This window comes from Triturus cristatus, chromosome 2_2 (assembly GCF_964204655.1).
Source record: "Triturus cristatus chromosome 2_2, aTriCri1.1, whole genome shotgun sequence".
NCBI classification, from domain to species: Eukaryota; Metazoa; Chordata; class Amphibia; order Caudata; family Salamandridae; genus Triturus; species Triturus cristatus.
The window spans coordinates 1,252,003,924-1,252,021,803 of NC_140582.1; the positions used below are offsets into that span (position 1 = coordinate 1,252,003,924).

General features: G+C 53.9%; 1 protein-coding gene across 7 annotated transcripts in view; it reads right to left on the reverse strand.

Moving 5' to 3' along the window:
* LOXL3 (lysyl oxidase like 3) overlaps nt 1-17,880 on the reverse strand; it is a 584,553-nt gene that overhangs the window by 311,493 nt on the left and 255,180 nt on the right. For all 7 annotated transcript variants that reach the window (XM_085642975.1, XM_085642974.1, XM_085642976.1 and 4 more), the window contains exons 3-4: nt 12,881-13,044; nt 9,802-10,013 (exon numbers count right to left, since the gene is read on the reverse strand). In XM_085642975.1, coding sequence (XP_085499101.1) covers nt 9,802-10,013; nt 12,881-13,044 — 376 coding nt within the window. The remainder of the gene's footprint in view (nt 1-9,801; nt 10,014-12,880; nt 13,045-17,880) is intronic.

Sequence of the window (17,880 nt, forward strand, 5' to 3'; positions counted from 1 at the left end):
GTAAGTTTAGGATTTTGTCTTAAGTTAGTTATGTGAATCGGCCCCTGTGTGCGGAAGACACCTTGAGGTAGATTTGAGTATCATCCGCATAAAGATGGTAATTGTTGGACAGGCCACACGAAGGGCTTGCTCCCTCCCCGCACGACAGGGCCCGAGCTCCGGCCCACCAGGCATAACCCACGAAAAGCACCCGTACCCCGTCCCCCGACGGATCTTCTGCCCTCGGATCTCTACTCATCACGGGGCCCAGCCCCACCGGCTCCCCCGGCCGGTTCAAGCCGCCATCTTGGGCCCTGCACCACGAGGCCGCGTGGCCTCGCCCCGACCCTAACCCCGGGCCTGACCGGCCCCGACATCCCGGCACCACCATCCACCCGGGAGGTGAGCGGACCACTTGGCAGGTCAATGGGAGGACGAAGTGTCAAGAGCTCTTCCCCCGCCAGGTGCCGATCGCCTCCAGCTCCCCCAGGCGCTGGCCCCACCCCCTGCTGGGTGTCTGGACACCTTCATCCCGGGCCCTCCGACCTCCAAGTGCGAGGGTCCGGACATCAAAGAGCGCCTGCCCTATAACTGGGGCAACTCCGGAGCAGGAAGGCAGTTGTATCCTGGAGTCGAGAGACACCGAGAGAACTCAGCCTTGACGGACTACTGGCGCTGCCGTAGCCCGCTCTTGTGAACCATCGTCCTGCCTGCTGGCGCTGCCGCGGCCTTCTACAACATCCATCCTCGTCGGGACCTGCTGGCGCTGCCGCGGCCCGTTGTAACGACTATCCTCACCGGGACCTGCTGGCGCTGCCGCGGACCGTACATCGACCATCTTTCCGGGACCTGCGGGCGCTGCCGCGGCCCGTTGTAACGACCATCCTCACCGGGACCTGCTGGCGCTGCCGCGGCCCGTTGTAACGACCATCCTCACCGGGACCTGCTGGCGCTGCCGCGGACCGTACATCGACCATCTTTCCGGGACCTGCTGGCGCTGCCGCGGCCCGCACCAACTGAGCTCGAGGATTGTGAGCTAATCATCATCTCATCCAAACTACCTGACTGGTAGACAGACTGTCCCGCTACCCCTTACCCTGCTTTGAGAGACTTGAATCGAGGGGACCCCTGAGTCCAGACCTCCTTGTACCATTCAACCGTACCTTAAGAAGTGCTTATAAAGAACACTGAACCTTATCCGTGTGTGGTATCTGTCTGTGGGGGGGAAGTTACTTGTCTGTACGATCGCTGGAGACGGCTCTCCCCGGAGACCTCTCCTCCTGACCCCGGCCGACCCTCCCGGTCCGTCTATCTTTTCTAACATTGGTGGCCAGCGGCGCGATCCGAATCAACGCGTAATCGTACAGAGAGTAGCTCACCCCACGACAACAACACGATGTCAGCCAAAGATAGCAACTCCACCGAGAAATTCCAAATGGATAAATTAGAAGAATACAACCACCGCGAACTGAGACAATTCTGCATAGAACTTGGCATTGCTACCACCGGCCTGAGTACCAAAGATGATCTAAAGCACGCCCTAGAGTCGTGGACAGAAACGGGGGTCGCCGGACCCTCCGACCAAAGCAGCATCACACCAGAGGGGAACGCCACGGCTCCCGAGGAGCGGGGAACGGGCCTCTCGCAGGAGGAGATCCGAGAAAGAGAAAGAACCAGATTGCACGAGTTGGAAATGGCACGACTCAAGATGGATGGGGAACTCAAGTTAGCTGAACAGAAACTCAACCTCGAGCACATACGGCTCCGAGATGAACGAGAAGAGAAGCAGAGACAGAGAGAGCTGGAGGAGAAAAAAATAACGCTCGAGCACGAGCGCAAACTGGCGGAAATAGAACTTCGGAAACAGAATAAAGAACTGGGGGTGCCTGAGCGACCACACACCCCGGGGCCAATCGAGAAAAAAGTCCACATCCCCAAGGATGTTGTCCGCGAGTATGTCCGAGAAGACGACATACAACAGTGGTTTAAAGCCTACGAGATCGCCATGACCTCCCACCGGATCGACCGGAGTGATTGGGGAGCCGGACTCTGGGGGAGGTTTATCAACGAGGGGCGCGATGCCCTACTGCAGCTCCCAGATCACCAAATGTCGTCCTACGACCACATGAAGGCTGCCCTCCTCACCCGCTACGGCCTCACACCCGAGATGTACCGCCAGAGGTTCAGAGATTGCACCCGGATCCCAGGTACAACTTGGGTGAAATACGTGAACTATTTCAGCCGTGCCTTCGAGGGTTGGATAAAGGGGAGCCAGGTCACCACCTACGAACAACTCATTAACCTGATGGTATGGGAGCACCTGTCGAACAACTGCTTCGTCGAGCTCAGGCAGCACCTCCTCGACAGTAAGCTGACTGACCCCCGGCAGCTCGCCGCCGAAGCTGACCGATGGGAAAGCACCCGAGTGGGCCGGAGGGGGCCACACGAACAGAACAGAAACAACCAAGGCCAGCACCGTCCTCGGGGAGGAGGAGGGGGCCAGGGGCGAGGGAGAGACGCCTTGCCCGCAACACCCGTGGCCAGCACCCCGGCTCCGGCCGGTCGGGGCAACCCCCCGTGGCGTCCTGGGGTCCGAGCCAACGTCACGTGCCACCGATGCCAGCGAGTCGGCCACTACGCCAATGACCCGAGCTGCCCGCAGAACCAAACACCCAAGCCCCGCCAGGTAGCTGCCGCCGCCCTGGGGGAAGAGCGATCATTGGAGGAACCAGAGGAGTATGAGCCGGCCCAACAAGAGTGGGAACCGGCCGCCATGGTCCTGGCATGCTTAGGGGGAAGAGACATGGTCCCGCGGGCTCCCCTACCCGCTAACACCAGGAAATACGGTCAGTGGGTGACCATTAATGGACAGCGAGCCGAGGCCTTGCGTGACACAGGCGCCAGTGTGACGGCCGTCCGCTGTCACCTGGTGAAGCCCGAGCAGATCCTGCCGAACATTCTCTGCCCCGTCCGCTCGGCAGACAACTCTGAAAGTATGTGTCAAATGGCCTGCGTTCCATTCGAATGGGGAGGGGTCTCCGGCCTGTTGAAGGTGACGGTCCGGGACGATGCCCCCATGGACTGCCTCCTGGGGAATGACCTCGAGAGTTCCCCGTGGGCCACCGTTGAGAGAAGAGAGCACCTGGGGATGCTGGGCCTCCCGGACTGGGCCTGCGTAACCACCCGGTCCATGGCCGCCCGTGCCGTCCCTCGATCAGAAGAACCAGAATGGCCAGCACCTCCGCCCCCAGTCGCCCCAGTAGAAGACAACGACGAGGCCAGCCTCCCAGACCCGACGGCCGAAGGGGACGCGCAACCCCAGGACCTTCCTGACCTGGCTCAGTGGCGTCAAGAGGGGGGGCCCACCCAAGCACAGTTCCGCCAGGAACAAAAGACCTGTCCCTCCCTCGAGGGACTCCGCCAACAAGCCAGCGCCCAGAACGCAGGGGACTCCACCGGAACTCACTGGGTCTACTGGGATAACGACCTGCTATACAGCGAGCAAAGAATCGCCGAGCTGGGGGCCGGTCGAGTACTGGTGGTACCTCTCCGCTTCAGAGACTTTCTGCTCAACCTGGCCCATGATGTCCCCCTGGCTGGACACCTGGGCCAAGATAAAACGTACAGCCGCCTAGTGACCCACTTTTTCTGGCCGAAGATGAGGAACGACGTCCTGAACCACTGCCGATCTTGCCCCACATGCCAAGCCAGCGGGAAGAGTGGTTGGAAGCTGAAAGCCCCTCTGCAACCCTTCCCTGTGGTCACCACCCCGTTCGAGAGGGTGGGGATAGACATCGTGGGGCCTCTGGACCCCCGCACGGCACAAGGACACAGGTTCATCTTAGTACTGGTGGACCATGCCACCCGCTACCCCGAGGCGGTGCCCCTACGGACCGTGACAGCTCCGGTGGTTGGCCGGGCCCTAATGGGGATCTTCTCCCGGGTAGGCTTCCCCCGAGAAGTCGTCAGCGACCGAGGCACGAACTTTATATCCAAATACATGAAGTCCCTCTGGCAACAATGCGGGGTCACCTACAGATTCACGACCCCCTATCACCCCCAAGGGAACGGACTAGTGGAGCGTTTTAACCGCACCCTCAAGGGGATGATTGGGGGATTGGAAGAGCCCCTCCGTCGCCAGTGGGATGTACTACTCCCGTGCCTCCTCTTCGCCTACCGCGAAGTTCCCCAGAAGTCCCTCGGTTTTAGCCCTTTCGAACTCCTGTACGGGCACCCTGTGCGAGGGCCCCTCAGCCTAGTAAAAGAAGGTTGGGAGATGGCCCCCCTAAAGACCCCTCCAGACGTCTTCAAATACCTCCTGGCCCTACGCAATCAGACCCGGCGCTTCAGAGAGATGGCCAAGGCGAACCTCGAGGCCAGCCAGGAGGACATGAAGAAGTGGTATGATCACAATGCCTCCTCCGTTGAGTTCGAGCCTGGACAACAAGTATGGGTGATGTCCCACACCGAACCATGTGCCTTGCAAGATAAGTGGACGGGGCCCTTCAAAGTGGTCGAGCGCAAAAGCCCCGTCACTTACCTCATCGACCTGGGGACCTCCCGGAACCCCCTTCGGGTCCTCCACACCAACCGACTCAAACCACACTTTGTGCGCTCAGAACTCAGCCTCCTGATGGCTACGGACAGTGGGGCAGAGGAAGACTCCGAACCCCTCCCGGATCTTCTGAAGACTCAGGAGAATGACGGCTCCGTGGACGGGGTCCGGCTCTCTGACGCCCTCACTTCGGAGCAACGCCAGGGCTGCCGGAACCTCCTGCTGCAGTTCGCTACCCTGTTCTCTCTCACCCCCGGGGTCACCCCTTGGTGTTTGCACGACGTGGACACCGGGGACAGTCCCCCTGTCCGACACCGGGCCTACCGCGTACCAGATCGGGTACGGGCCTGCATACAGGAGGAGGTGGCCAAGATGCTCACAATCGGGGTCATCGAGCCCTCGGACAGTCCCTGGGCCAGTCCGGTTGTATTGGTCCCCAAAGCCGCTGCCCCCGGCACCGCACCTGAACTGAGATTCTGCGTCGACTACCGGGGCTTGAACGCTGTCACCCGGACCGACGCTCATCCGATCCCCCGAGCAGACGAGCTGATCGACCGGCTGGGGGCCGCCCGCTACCTCAGTATCTTCGACCTAACAGCGGGCTACTGGCAGATCGGCCTCACACCCAGGGCTCAGGAACGGTCAGCCTTCTCTACCCCCGATGGCCACTACCAATTCAAGGTCATGCCCTTCGGCATGAAGAATGCCCCCGCCACGTTTCAACGCCTCGTGAACCAGGTCTTGGCGGGGCTCGAAGAGTTCAGCGCTGCCTACCTGGACGATATCGCTGTGTACAGCCACCACTGGCCCGACCACCTCCGTCACCTCCAAGAAGTCCTACAGGCCCTCCAGCGGGCCGGCCTCACAATTAAGGCCGGCAAGTGCCAAATTGGCCAAGGGTCTGTGACCTACCTTGGGCACCAAGTGGGAAGCGGGCTGGTGGCCCCGCTACAACTTAAGATTGCTGCCATCCAGTCCTGGCAGCCCCCCGTCACCCAGACCGAGGTCCGAGCCTTCTTGGGGCTCACCGGCTACTACCGGCGGTTCGTGAAGGACTACGGCAGCATCGTGGGGCCCCTCACGGGTCTCACGTCCAAGAACCAGCCGAAGCGGATTAACTGGACCCCCGATTGTCAAGCGGCCTTCGAGAAGCTGAAGGCCGCTCTATGCACCGCCCCTGTGCTCCAGGCCCCCGATTACAGTCGGGAATTCATGGTACAGACCGACGCCTCCGACCACGGCATCGGAGCCGTCCTTTCTCAGTTAAACCCCGAAGGTCATGACCAACCGGTGGCCTTCATCAGTCGACGTCTCCTGGCCCGAGAACAGCGCTGGAGCACCATCGAGAGGGAGGCCTTCGCAGTGGTGTGGGCCCTCAAAAAGCTCCGGCCCTATCTCTTCGGTACCCACTTCCGGGTACAAACCGACCATCGACCCCTGCAGTGGCTGATGCAGATGCGGGGGGAGAACCCAAAACTCTTGCGCTGGTCCATTTCCCTGCAGGGAATGGACTTCACTGTGGAGCACCGACCAGGCCAAGACCACGCCAATGCGGATGGCCTGTCCCGCTTTTTCCGCCTCGACGAAGAGAGTCCCCAAGGAGATGGGTGACTCTCCCCGCCTTCAGCTGGGGGGGACGCATGTTGGACAGGCCACACGAAGGGCTTGCTCCCTCCCCGCACGACAGGGCCTGAGCTCCGGCCCACCAGGCATAACCCACGAAAAGCACCCGTACCCCGTCCCCCGACGGATCTTCTGCCCTCGGACCTCTACTCATCACGGGGCCCAGCCCCACCGGCTCCCCCGGCCGGTTCAAGCCGCCATCTTGGGCCCTGCACCACGAGGCCGCGTGGCCTCGCCCCGACCCTAACCCCGGGCCTGACCGGCCCCGACATCCCGGCACCACCATCCACCCGGGAGGTGAGCGGACCACTTGGCAGGTCAATGGGAGGACGAAGTGTCAAGAGCTCTTCCCCCGCCAGGTGCCGATCGCCTCCAGCTCCCCCAGGCGCTGGCCCCACCCCCTGCTGGGTGTCTGGACACCTTCATCCCGGGCCCTCCGACCTCCAAGTGCGAGGGTCCGGACATCAAAGAGCGCCTGCCCTATAACTGGGGCAACTCCGGAGCAGGAAGGCAGTTGTATCCTGGAGTCGAGAGACACCGAGAGAACTCAGCCTTGACGGACTACTGGCGCTGCCGTAGCCCGCTCTTGTGAACCATCGTCCTGCCTGCTGGCGCTGCCGCGGCCTTCTACAACATCCATCCTCGTCGGGACCTGCTGGCGCTGCCGCGGCCCGTTGTAACGACCATCCTCACCGGGACCTGCTGGCGCTGCCGCGGACCGTACATCGACCATCTTTCCGGGACCTGCTGGCACTGCCGCAGCCCGTTGTAACGACCATCCTCACCGGGACCTGCTGGCGCTGCCGCGGCCCGTTGTAACGACCATCCTCACCGGGACCTGCTGGCGCTGCCGCGGACCGTACATCGACCATCTTTCCGGGACCTGCTGGCGCTGCCGCGGCCCGCACCAACTGAGCTCGAGGATTGTGAGCTAATCATCATCTCATCCAAACTACCTGACTGGTAGACAGACTGTCCCGCTACCCCTTACCCTGCTTTGAGAGACTTGAATCGAGGGGACCCCTGAGTCCAGACCTCCTTGTACCATTCAACCGTACCTTAAGAAGTGCTTATAAAGAACACTGAACCTTATCCGTGTGTGGTATCTGTCTGTGGGGGGGAAGTTACTTGTCTGTACGATCGCTGGAGACGGCTCTCCCCGGAGACCTCTCCTCCTGACCCCGGCCGACCCTCCCGGTCCGTCTATCTTTTCTAACAGTAATGGATCCCAGATTTGCTTAGGAGGTTCCCTAATGGTTCCAGGTAGAGATTAAACAGAGTGGGTGCCAGGATAAAGCCTTGAGGGACACCTTGACCTACAGCCAATGGAGATGAAAGACTGTTAGCTATCTTAATCATTTGGGATCTGTCTGAGAGGAAAGAGAAAAACCATTTAAGCACTGTGCCATCCAATCCCATTCTCTGTTGAAGAGTGTTGAGGAGGGTGTTGTGATTAACAGTGTCAAAGGCTGCAGAGAGGTCAAGAAGAATCAGAAGACAGGATTCCCCGGAGTCGAGTATATGCAACGCATCATCAATCACTTGCAGCAGGGCTGTTTCAGTGCTGCAATTTTAGTTGAAGCCAGATTGGAAAACATCGAGGAGATTATTGTCCATAATATGTAGGGAAAGTTGTTTCGCAACACATTTTTCAATGATTTTCGAAAGAAAAGGGAGGTTGGTGATAGGGCGGAAGTTGTTGAGGTCGGTTGCATCAGCGGAGGGTTTTTTAGAAGAGGGGTAACCTGTCCTGATTTAAGGGCAACAGGGAGGGAGCCTTGACTGAGGAAGAGATTAATTAGCCCGGTCCAGTAAGAGAGAGTATGGGTGTAGAAATTGATGGCGATGATGCTAGGTTTCAAGGATGCATTTGAGGAGGTCATCTTCCGAGATACACCAGTGCTTTGACCTTTTCATCAAAGAAAATGGCGAAGTCGGCTGCTTTCTTTGTGGAGTCCTCGGGCTTAGTAGTTAGGGGAGAGCAGTTTGGGTTTTTGATGAGGTCAAAGAGTTTTTTGGGTCTGTTCTTTGCTGGGTCGAGGAGGGATCTGAAATGGGATGCTTTTTCATGGGAGATGTGGTTGTGGTATTTGGATCTTTCTGAACGTAGCAGAGAGAGATTGAAGGTAGAAGGAGATTTTCTCCAATGTTTCTCCAGGATTCTAAGGTTTTTCCTTTCATTGTAGAGAGCTTTATTGAACCAAGGTGCTGAGGGGGTGTGTCTTTTCCTTTTACTTTGGAGTGGAGCGACATTGTCGATTTCAACTGCTAGGACTGAGAGGCACTGAGTGGTGAGAGCGTTGACATCCACGTTAGGGTCAAGTCTAGGAAGTGACCGCATAGCAGAGTCACAAAAAGTGTAAAAGTCAATGTTTTTAGTGTTACGGAACCAGGTAGTAGCTCTTTTAGGTTGGCCGAGAGTTATAACGTGCGAGAGATGAAAACGGAAGGGAACGAGGAAGTGGTCAGACCAGTCTACATGGATGGGGGGAGCAGTAGTCAGCAGGTCTGCTTTGGATATAACAAGATTCAGAATTGAGCCCTTGGAATGGGTGGTTTCCGAGCAATGTTGGAAGAGATCGTTGGCTGAGAGAAAGGTGGCAAGCTTGTTGGCAGCCGAGTCTTCCAAAGAGCCCCAATGGAGATTAAAGTCACCCAGGAAGATCTGTTTGTCACTTTGAGAAAATTGGTCACTGATGAAGTCAGTGAGTTCCTCCACAAAGGAAGAGCAGTTACCGGGCGGGTGGTAGATGGCATGGAATCTAAACAGTGAGCCATGATGAATTTGAAGTTCTAGGGATAGGCATTCGAATGTACGGAAAAGGGTGGTAGGGAAGGCTTTCATTTGAAGAGAATTCCTGAAGATGATAGCGACACCGCCCCCAATTTTGTCTGATCTGTCATTTCTGAGGATAGAGTAGTCAGTGGGTACCAGAAGATCAAACAGAGTATGAGAGGAGTCATTAAACCAGGTCTCAGTGAGGAAGAACATGTCAAGATTCTGGAGGGTGATTATGTCAGAAATTTCCAATTTGTGTTTGATTGCAGATCTGCAGTTGTGTAGCAAGCAGTGCAGCTCTGACACAACTGTTTTTGTGATGGGGGTGTTACGGCTGTTAAGGGAGATAGGGATAAGATTCTTGAATGAGGGTGCCCGGTAAGGGGGAGGCTGGTAGGTTCTGACAGAGGAGATGGTCTGAATAGTGCACTGCGTAGAGTTAATGGGAGATGAAGGTAGAGGGGGAGTGACGCTCTACCATCGTTTGCTCCGCAGTGATCTGGTGCACCCTTGTTAGTACGAAAACCGGTCATATAACCACGTGAGCCAAGCAATGGCGTTTCAAGAAAGGTCACCCAGCTGAGGAGGTGGGCACTTCAAAGAGAGAGGGTCCTTGTGTTGAGATGCGCAGAGCACACCTGGTGCTGGAGGAGGGGCACGCGCCCCGTGCCTGCGCCATTGCCCTGGACACCACAGACCCATGAGTCCCTGCACCCCTAGACCTGCCATATGACACGCTGTGACCCCCAACTTCAGGAGGGGCTGGATACAGGGTGAGGGGGCTGCTTGGAACCTGTACCCCTCGCACACCTGTGCCCCACCACAGCTGGAGACAAACACTGCCCTCAGCGGACCTTCCCCTTACTTGTAGAAGTTTTTGTTGACTTTCCGCTCGGAGGGGAACCCCATCATGCCACAGATCACTCGGCTGTTCTTGTGGTTCCAGCCCTCATCGCAGATCTGCGCCCAGCCATCTTTGTAGCGGACCTCCACAATGCCCTCGGTGACGGGTAGCCTCTTCTTGGCGCTGGCGACCACCGGCCGCAGCCGCACCTCCTCCACCTGGTTCACTTCAGTCTGCAACAAGAAGGGGGGGTCGTGAGCAACGCTTGGACAGCCCTTCTCGCCCGCCACCTGATATTGGACCAGTGGAAGACCCAGTGAGTGCGGGGGTGTCCCACCCCTGAGACCACCCTTGTGACCCAGCAGCTCCCTTCCACCCTAGAGGAGGATCACAGACCCTCCACCGAGGCAGGTCCACCAACAGTGAGGAGTCGAGAACAGCAGCAAAAGGCACCTCAGCAAACACCCTAACGCCCTAATGAACAGCGTTTGCTTAGATTTCTTAAGAGATTTTTCCCAAAAATATTTTGCGTGTTTTGTGTGACATGTTTGAACCTCCTCGTTGGGACCCAGGCTCTGAGCTCACTGGAAGTCATCTATTAATGGACTGGAGAGAGCGCATTTGCCCTCGTACCCACCCCACCTCCCCAGAGTGGACTTGTAAGTGCACGAGCTCCAGGGCAGAATAAACCCACTTCCCCACAGATCAGTGAGTCCGAGTTGACACGTTTAATTTACAGACGGTGTTTAATTGTTTAAAATCGAGTAACAACCACCCGTTGTGCACCCTGAGCAAGGACAGAAGCTGTGTGTTGTGACCAGTAGTGGCCGCCCCGGCCTCTTCAGGTCCGTCTCGAGTGGGCTGATGTCTGGACATGGAATGTACCCTAGCAGCTTGACCAAGTGTGACCTACTCACGATCCTTGGGATCCTACGCAGGGGGTGAGATCTGACCTACTCACAATCCTTGGAATCCTACGCAGGGGGCGGGATCTGACCTACTCATGATCCTTGGAATCCTACACAGGGGGCGGGATCTGACCTACTCATGATCCTTGGGATCCTACGCAGGGGCGGGATCTGACCTACTCATGATGTTTGGGATCCTACGTAGGGGACGGGATCTGGCTGCTTGAACTGTGACCTACTCACAACCCTTGGGATCCTAAGCAGGGGGTGGGATCTGACCTACTCACGATCCTTGGGATCCTAAGAAAGGGGCGGGATCTGGCTGCTTGACCAGCTGTGACCTACTCACGATCCTTGGGATCCTACACAGGGGGCGGGATCTGGATGTTTCACTAGCTGTGATCTACTCACGCTCTTTGAGATCCTACTCATGGTACAGGATCTGGCTGTTTGACCAGCTGTGTTCTACTTGTGCTCCTTGGGACCCCAATCATGGGACAGGATCTGGCTGTTTGACTAGCTGTGATCTACTCACAATCTTTGGGATCCTACTCATGGGACAGGATCTGGTTGTTTGGCTAGCTGTGTTCTACTTATCCTCTTTGGGATCTTACTCATGGGACAGGATCTGGCTGTTTCACCAGCTATGACCTACTCACACTCCATGAGATCCTACTGATGGGATGGGATCTGGCTGCTTGACCAGCTGTGACCTACTCTCACTCCTTGAGATCCTACTCATGGGACAGGATCTGGCTGTTTGACCAGCTGTGATCTACTCATGCTCCTTGGGACCCCACTCATGGGACGGGATCTGGCTGCTTGATCAGCTGTGACCTACTTGCACACCTTGGGATCCTACTCATGGGACAGGATCTGGCTGTTTGAGCAGTTGCGTCCTTGATCTGCTCCCTTTCAATCAAGTGAAGCCAAGCATAGTCAACCGACACCAAGCATAGTCGACTGATGCCAAGCATAGTCAACCGAAGCCAAGCATAGTCGACCGAAGCCAAGCATAGTCGAGCGAAGCCAAGCACAGTCGACCGAAGCCAAGCATAGTCGAGCAAAGCCAAGCATAGTTGAGCGAAGCCAAGCATAGGCGAGCAAAGCCGACCATAGGCGAGTGAAGCGAGCATAGGTGAGTGAAGCCAAGCATAGTCGACCGAAGCCAAGCATAGTCGAACGAAGCCAAGCATAGTCGAGCGAAGCCAAGCATAGGCGAGCGAAGCCAAGCATGGACGAGCGAAGCCAAGCATAGGCGAGTGAAGCCGAGCATAGGTGAGTGAAGCCAAGCATAGTCGACCGAAGCCAAGCATAGTCGACTGAAGCCAAGCATAGTTGAGCGAAGCCAAGCATAGTCGTCCGAAGCCAAGCATAGTCGAGCGAAGCCAAGCATAGTCGAGCGAAGCCAAGCATAGGCGAGCGAAGCCGAGCATAGTCGACCGAAGCCAAGCATAGTCGAACGAAGCCAAGCATAGTCGAGCGAAGCCAAGCATAGGCGAGCGAAGCCAAGCATAGACGAGCGAAGCCAAGCATAGGCGAGTGAAGCCGAGCATAGGTGAGTGAAGCCAAGCATAGTCGACCGAAGCCAAGCATAGTCGACTGAAGCCAAGCATAGTTGAGCGAAGCCAAGCATAGTCGTCCGAAGCCAAGCATAGTCGAGCGAAGCCAAGCATAGTCGAGCGAAGCCAAGCATAGGCGAGCGAAGCCGAGCATAGTCGAGCGAAGCCGAGCATAGTCGAGCGAAGCCAAGCATTGTCGAGCGAAGCCAAGCATAGGAGAGCGAAGCCGAGCATAGGCGAGTGAAGCCGAGCATAGGTGAGTGAAGCCAAGCATAGTCGACCGAAGCCAAGCATAGTCGAGCGAAGCCAAGCATAGTCGAGCGAAGCCAAGCTTAGGCGAGCGAAGCCGAGTATAGGCGAGTGAAGCCGAGCATAGGTGAGTGAAGCCAAGCATAGTCGAGCAAAGCCAAGCATAGGCGAGCAAAGCCAAGCATAGGCGAGTGAAGCCGAGAATAAGCGTGCAAAGCCAAGCATAGGCGAGCGAAGCTGAGCATAGTTGAGCGAAGCGAGCATAGGCGAACGAAGCCAAGCATAGGTGAGCCAAGGCAAGCATAGGTGAGCGAAGCCAAGCATAGTTGAGAGAAGGCAAGCTTAGTCGAACTAAGTCAAGCATAGGTGAGCACTTCTTACCTCAATGGTGTTTGGCTCCACAAAGCCTGGGATCCGCTCGTCCTTGCAGACCACCCCGGCGTCCTCCTCGTGCGTGCAGTCGCTGTTGCCCCAACCGCGGGAGTTGCAGTCCGTAATGCTCTTCTCGCTGCCACCACATATGACGTTGTCCAACCAGATCCTCCCTAGAGATAAAACAGAAGGAGGTAAGCAGGCAGTAAGTCTCAAGCTGGAGATGGTAAAAGTCAAGTACTCTGGGCTTCCACCTTCTGGAGATTCTGTGAGACGGACGACCACTGAAGCAAGGTATGCGCAGAGAGTCTTTTGATATTCTTTATTTGCGTATTGTGATCTAAAGTCGTGATGTTTTCTCCACATATTAGAAAACAGGGTTATTGTGATTAGTGCACAACTATGTAGGTGTTGAATTACAATTGAATTTGTGAACCTTAGAATTTTCCAGGATTAGCGTAACTGGCAGCGATATCGTCACTGTATATTTAGACTGGAGGCTACTAATCTTGACGTATTGGTATTTTATGTTACTATGTACTGTCCTAGATAAGAATATGGTTTGACTTGAGCACAGTATTTTAATACGGTTTGCCTATATTTATAGATGGTTTCACTACTGCCCTTGAGTGTTAGATATTATTGTCCATTTGGTTACACAACTTAATTGCATTTGACTGTGTAGTTAGCGATTTTAGATCTGTGACTGGGGGTAAGTGTCTGAAAAGTTTCAGTGCTCCGTTCATCATCTCCTTGTGTTTGCATTGCTTTCAAGTCACCACAAATGGATTTTCACTACGCAGCGATTTTCATGTTAGCCCTCAATTTAGATTTGTGATCTTTTGAACGTGTTTGTTATTTACTATTTGCGTTTTGCTGTGCTTGCTCCATTTATTAATGGCGTTACCTTACTACCCGACTCAACACGGGCGGCTGGAAGGTCCGTCCCGACTGTGGTGCGCTGGCTCGGTCCTTGTGGGGTGAAATGCTGAGCTTCTTTATTTATTTATAAAGTTCTGTATAGTGCAAACAGGACCCCGAAGGCTATCAGAGCGCTGCACATTTTTGGAAGGGTAGGAAATAGTAAAGGGAAAATGGCAAAGGGGGTAACAAAGAATATCATATTTACCTAATACCATAGCGTAGTAGAAGGAGAACAAACATTACTTAATAGGGTACATCAGGCAACCCTGAGCTTCCCAGTTGTTAGACCAATAAAGAACGTAGTCAGAGGGGCATCGAGAAAACAGACGAGCCGTGACCATTTAAGGCAAGAACTTGTTCATTAGGATTATTTTTACTGCATGTTTGAAGGCAGCTGCGGAGAAGATTCTACGGACATCCGGTGGGAGAGAGTTCCGGATCATCGGGCCGGGCCAAAGAAAGCTCTGTGCCTCGTTCTCTTTTTGCGAAAACTACGAGGATTCAAGAGGAGAGAGTTTGCACTTTTTGATGGTCTACCCCCTCCAGATAGTTCTAGATCTTGAGCCAGATGACCAGGGGTTTTGAAATGGAGGACTTTGTGAGCCGAGCAGGCACTCTTTAGCTGTATTCTTGCTTTGTAGGGCAATCAATTTAGCGGTCTTAGGGCTGGGGATATGTGAGCATTTCTTTTTGTGCCCATATTCAATCTGGCAGTGGCATTCAAGGAAGCCCTAAGTGGGGCCAAGGTATATTTGGGGAGGCCACAGAGCGTAGCGCTGCCGTAGTCCAGCCTCAGCAGGACAAGCGCTTGAACCACCTTCTTGAAGTCATCTTGTAGAAGGAATGGTTTGAGAGTTCTAAAAATCCGCATCTGGTGGTTAGCACCCTTGCACACCTTACTAATATCATTCTTCATGTTCAAGTGCATGTCCAGGGTGATTCCGAGAGATTTAGCTGAATCAATGATGGGAGGAGAGCAGTCGAAGGCAGTGAGGTGTTTCATCCAGGAGTCTATCTTGGGGGTGTGATTAGGAGAAGATATGAGAAGGAATTCTGTTTTGACGGTGTTGAGCAGGAGGTGGTTCTCAGTTAGCCCGTTTTAGGTATTCCTCAAGGTAGAGTTGAGTGAGGTGAAGTCTTCAGAGGAGGTCATCTGCACACATATGAAAAAGAATGTTCATGGAGTTTAGTGCATTCACTAGCGGTTCCAAGAATATATTAAAGAGTATTGGAGATAGGGCAGACCCTTGTGGGATCCCCATGGAGTTTGTAGAGTGCTGGGATAGGGATTGATTCACCTTGACTCTTCGGGATCTATTCTGAAGGAAGGTCGAGAACCAATGCAATACCAGTCCGGAAAGGCCCATCCTGTGCTCAAGATGGATAAGAGCTTGTCGTGATTAACCATGTCGAACGCAGAGGAAAAGTCAAGGAGGATTAGGAGGCAGGATTCGTTTTGGTCAAGCATTTTTTAAATGTCATCCATAATGTGAGTGAGAGCCGATTCAGTGCTGTGACCGCTCCAAAAACCAGATTGATGTTGATCCAGGAGTTGCAAATTCTCTATGTGAGTGCAAAGTTGCGATTGCTTGTATTTTTCTAGGAGCTTAGCCAGAGTGAGGATGTTGGAGATGGGACGAAAGTTGTTGAGATCATATCTGTCTGCATTAGGTGTTTTGAGAATGGATGAGACCTGAGCTGCCTTTAGGCATTCGGGGATCGTGCCTTGTGATAATGAAGTGTTGAGAATCGTGAGTCTGATGCAGTAATACAGGAAGTTTACTTTGAGAATTACTTACTGGTATTGGCACAAGAATAGTACACAGTGGATTCTGATGAAGTGAGCATGGGTTACTAATCACACATGCCGATTTATATATAGCCCATTTCTGATCAGTCATTACAGCACATGGCGTGAGTGCTAGTTTTTGGGTCTTTGCTTGTAGTTTTCCTCTATTCCAAGATAGCGTGACTATGGGCCGCTGGCTGGGTTTTTGTTGCCTACATTGAGGCATATGTACAAGTCCCTATCGCCACCACAACGTCACTTTTACCAATGTTGTAATGGTGATAGGGGCTGCGCCTTATGTACAAGACAGCGTTAAGCCACTTAACGGGGCTAAACGCTGCCTTGTACATAAGGCCCCCTTTCACGCTATGGTTACCGTAAAAGGGGCGTGCAGTGTGTGTTGTGTTGGGCGTTTTACCCCAACACCCATTGTTTTTGAAGCTGCCCCCTAGGTACAAGGGTGGCGTACATAGGAGGCAGCGCCAAAATTAAGACCAGGAAACCCCTGGTCTTAAGTTGGCGAAACGAGGAGAAATTTCTCGTTTTTGCTTTTTCCCTGAAAGTGACAGAATAGCATTTTAGGATTGTTTATGTGCAGGAAGGGACACCTTCCAACACATAAACAATCCTCCCCTGCACGCAGACACCCTTGCACTCTGGTGCAGGGGTGCCTGTGTTGGAGCCAAGTTGCTAAACTTACCGCCATCGCAGGGGGAAACGCAAGGCTGCACCACATTCTTGTAAATATGGCGCAGCCCTGCGTTTCAGAAGTGGCAGAGCATGTCGTTAAGCCAAGGAGGCTTACGACACGCTCCGCCACTTACTTGTACATATCCAACCTTGTTCTGTGGCGCGTGACTACCTTGGGATTAATCCTGTTGGGGGAGATCTGTTTTATTTGAGCTCGCTAGGGTTTGGTTTCAGAGATGTCCGCTGAAGATGGAATTGTGCTTGCACTGGGGAAATAGTTTTTGTGTCAAGTGGTGCCGCACAATTTGATGTTACATCACATTAAGTCAATTGGGCTCATTTATTACACTTTTCAAGCACAGCGCGGTGAGGGGTTGTGGGGTGAGGATTATCCTGTGTCCACCGTGGTTATCAGACGAGCCTTATGAAAGTTATCAGATTATCGTAGACATATTAGATGTTGTGAGTCTGCTACAGTAGGAAAGTGCAATGCTCAGATGGACTTATAGTTACTTTATATTTTACAGACCTCGATATATATACTCAGGAGAATGTGGAAGATGGAGGAACAAGAAAACAGGCAGCGCTGAAATAACCTCCGCCTTCTTGGGATCCCCGAGGGGGTGGAGGGGGAAGATCCGACGTTACATAATGAAACTTCTAAAGGGGGCCTTCCCCGAATTAACCGAATGGTGCTGGGAACACGAAGTACAACGAGCTCACCATTTCCCTTTAGCGCTAAAGAAACACCCTGGCCGCTCCAGTGAAACGACAAAGTCTCGAGCCTTCCTGATCTTTTTCGGGAACTTTTTACTAAGACAGCTAATCTTTGACCAAGCTCGACAGTACTCAGAAAAATTTCGATGGGGTATCTTTTTTCGCCAAACCAGACTTCTGCCATACCACCGTGGAGCGAAGATGGCGCCTTTGCCAACTAATCTCCCCATTTCAGCAGCTGGGAGCGCAGGTCTTTCTTATTAACCCTGCCAAGTTGAAGGTCATCTCTAATGGCGCCTCATAATTTTTTGCCTCAGAAATTAAGGCTCAAGAGTCTCTTACCTGACTTAAGGCTAGACAAGTGTCTAATTAGTCTTAACTTTGGCTTGGTATGGTTATGGTATGCCCTAGTTATTCCGAACTGGCTAGATAATTATCACCTTTGAAAAATCCACTTTAATACCATGATAGCCCCTGGGTAAAAACATTTTTGGTCTATTCTTATGACAGAGTCTCTAGATCTAGAGACTCAGGATAAGGGCTGCGTGGTATTTGTCTCTTTTTCTCTCTTTCTACCTTTCATTTTTCTTCTTTCTTTTATGTTTTGGTTCATGTCGCATGCCAAATATGGACTCACTTCACATGGCAAGGGACGGGTGGTGGGGAGTTGTAACAGACTCCATCATTCAGGAATTCCCTGATTGCTCATTTTTGGGGGGGAGGGAGGGTGGGGGGCTCGGGGGCTAGGTTGGGTGGGGGGTGGGTGCACAGGGGGGAAGGCTGAGTTTAAAACAGTGGTTTCTGTTTTGCTTGATGCGTCTAATTTTCTATTGTCACAAGCAACTCTATGCCCAAAGTATATCCAAAATGCCATATAGCCTGACTTGGT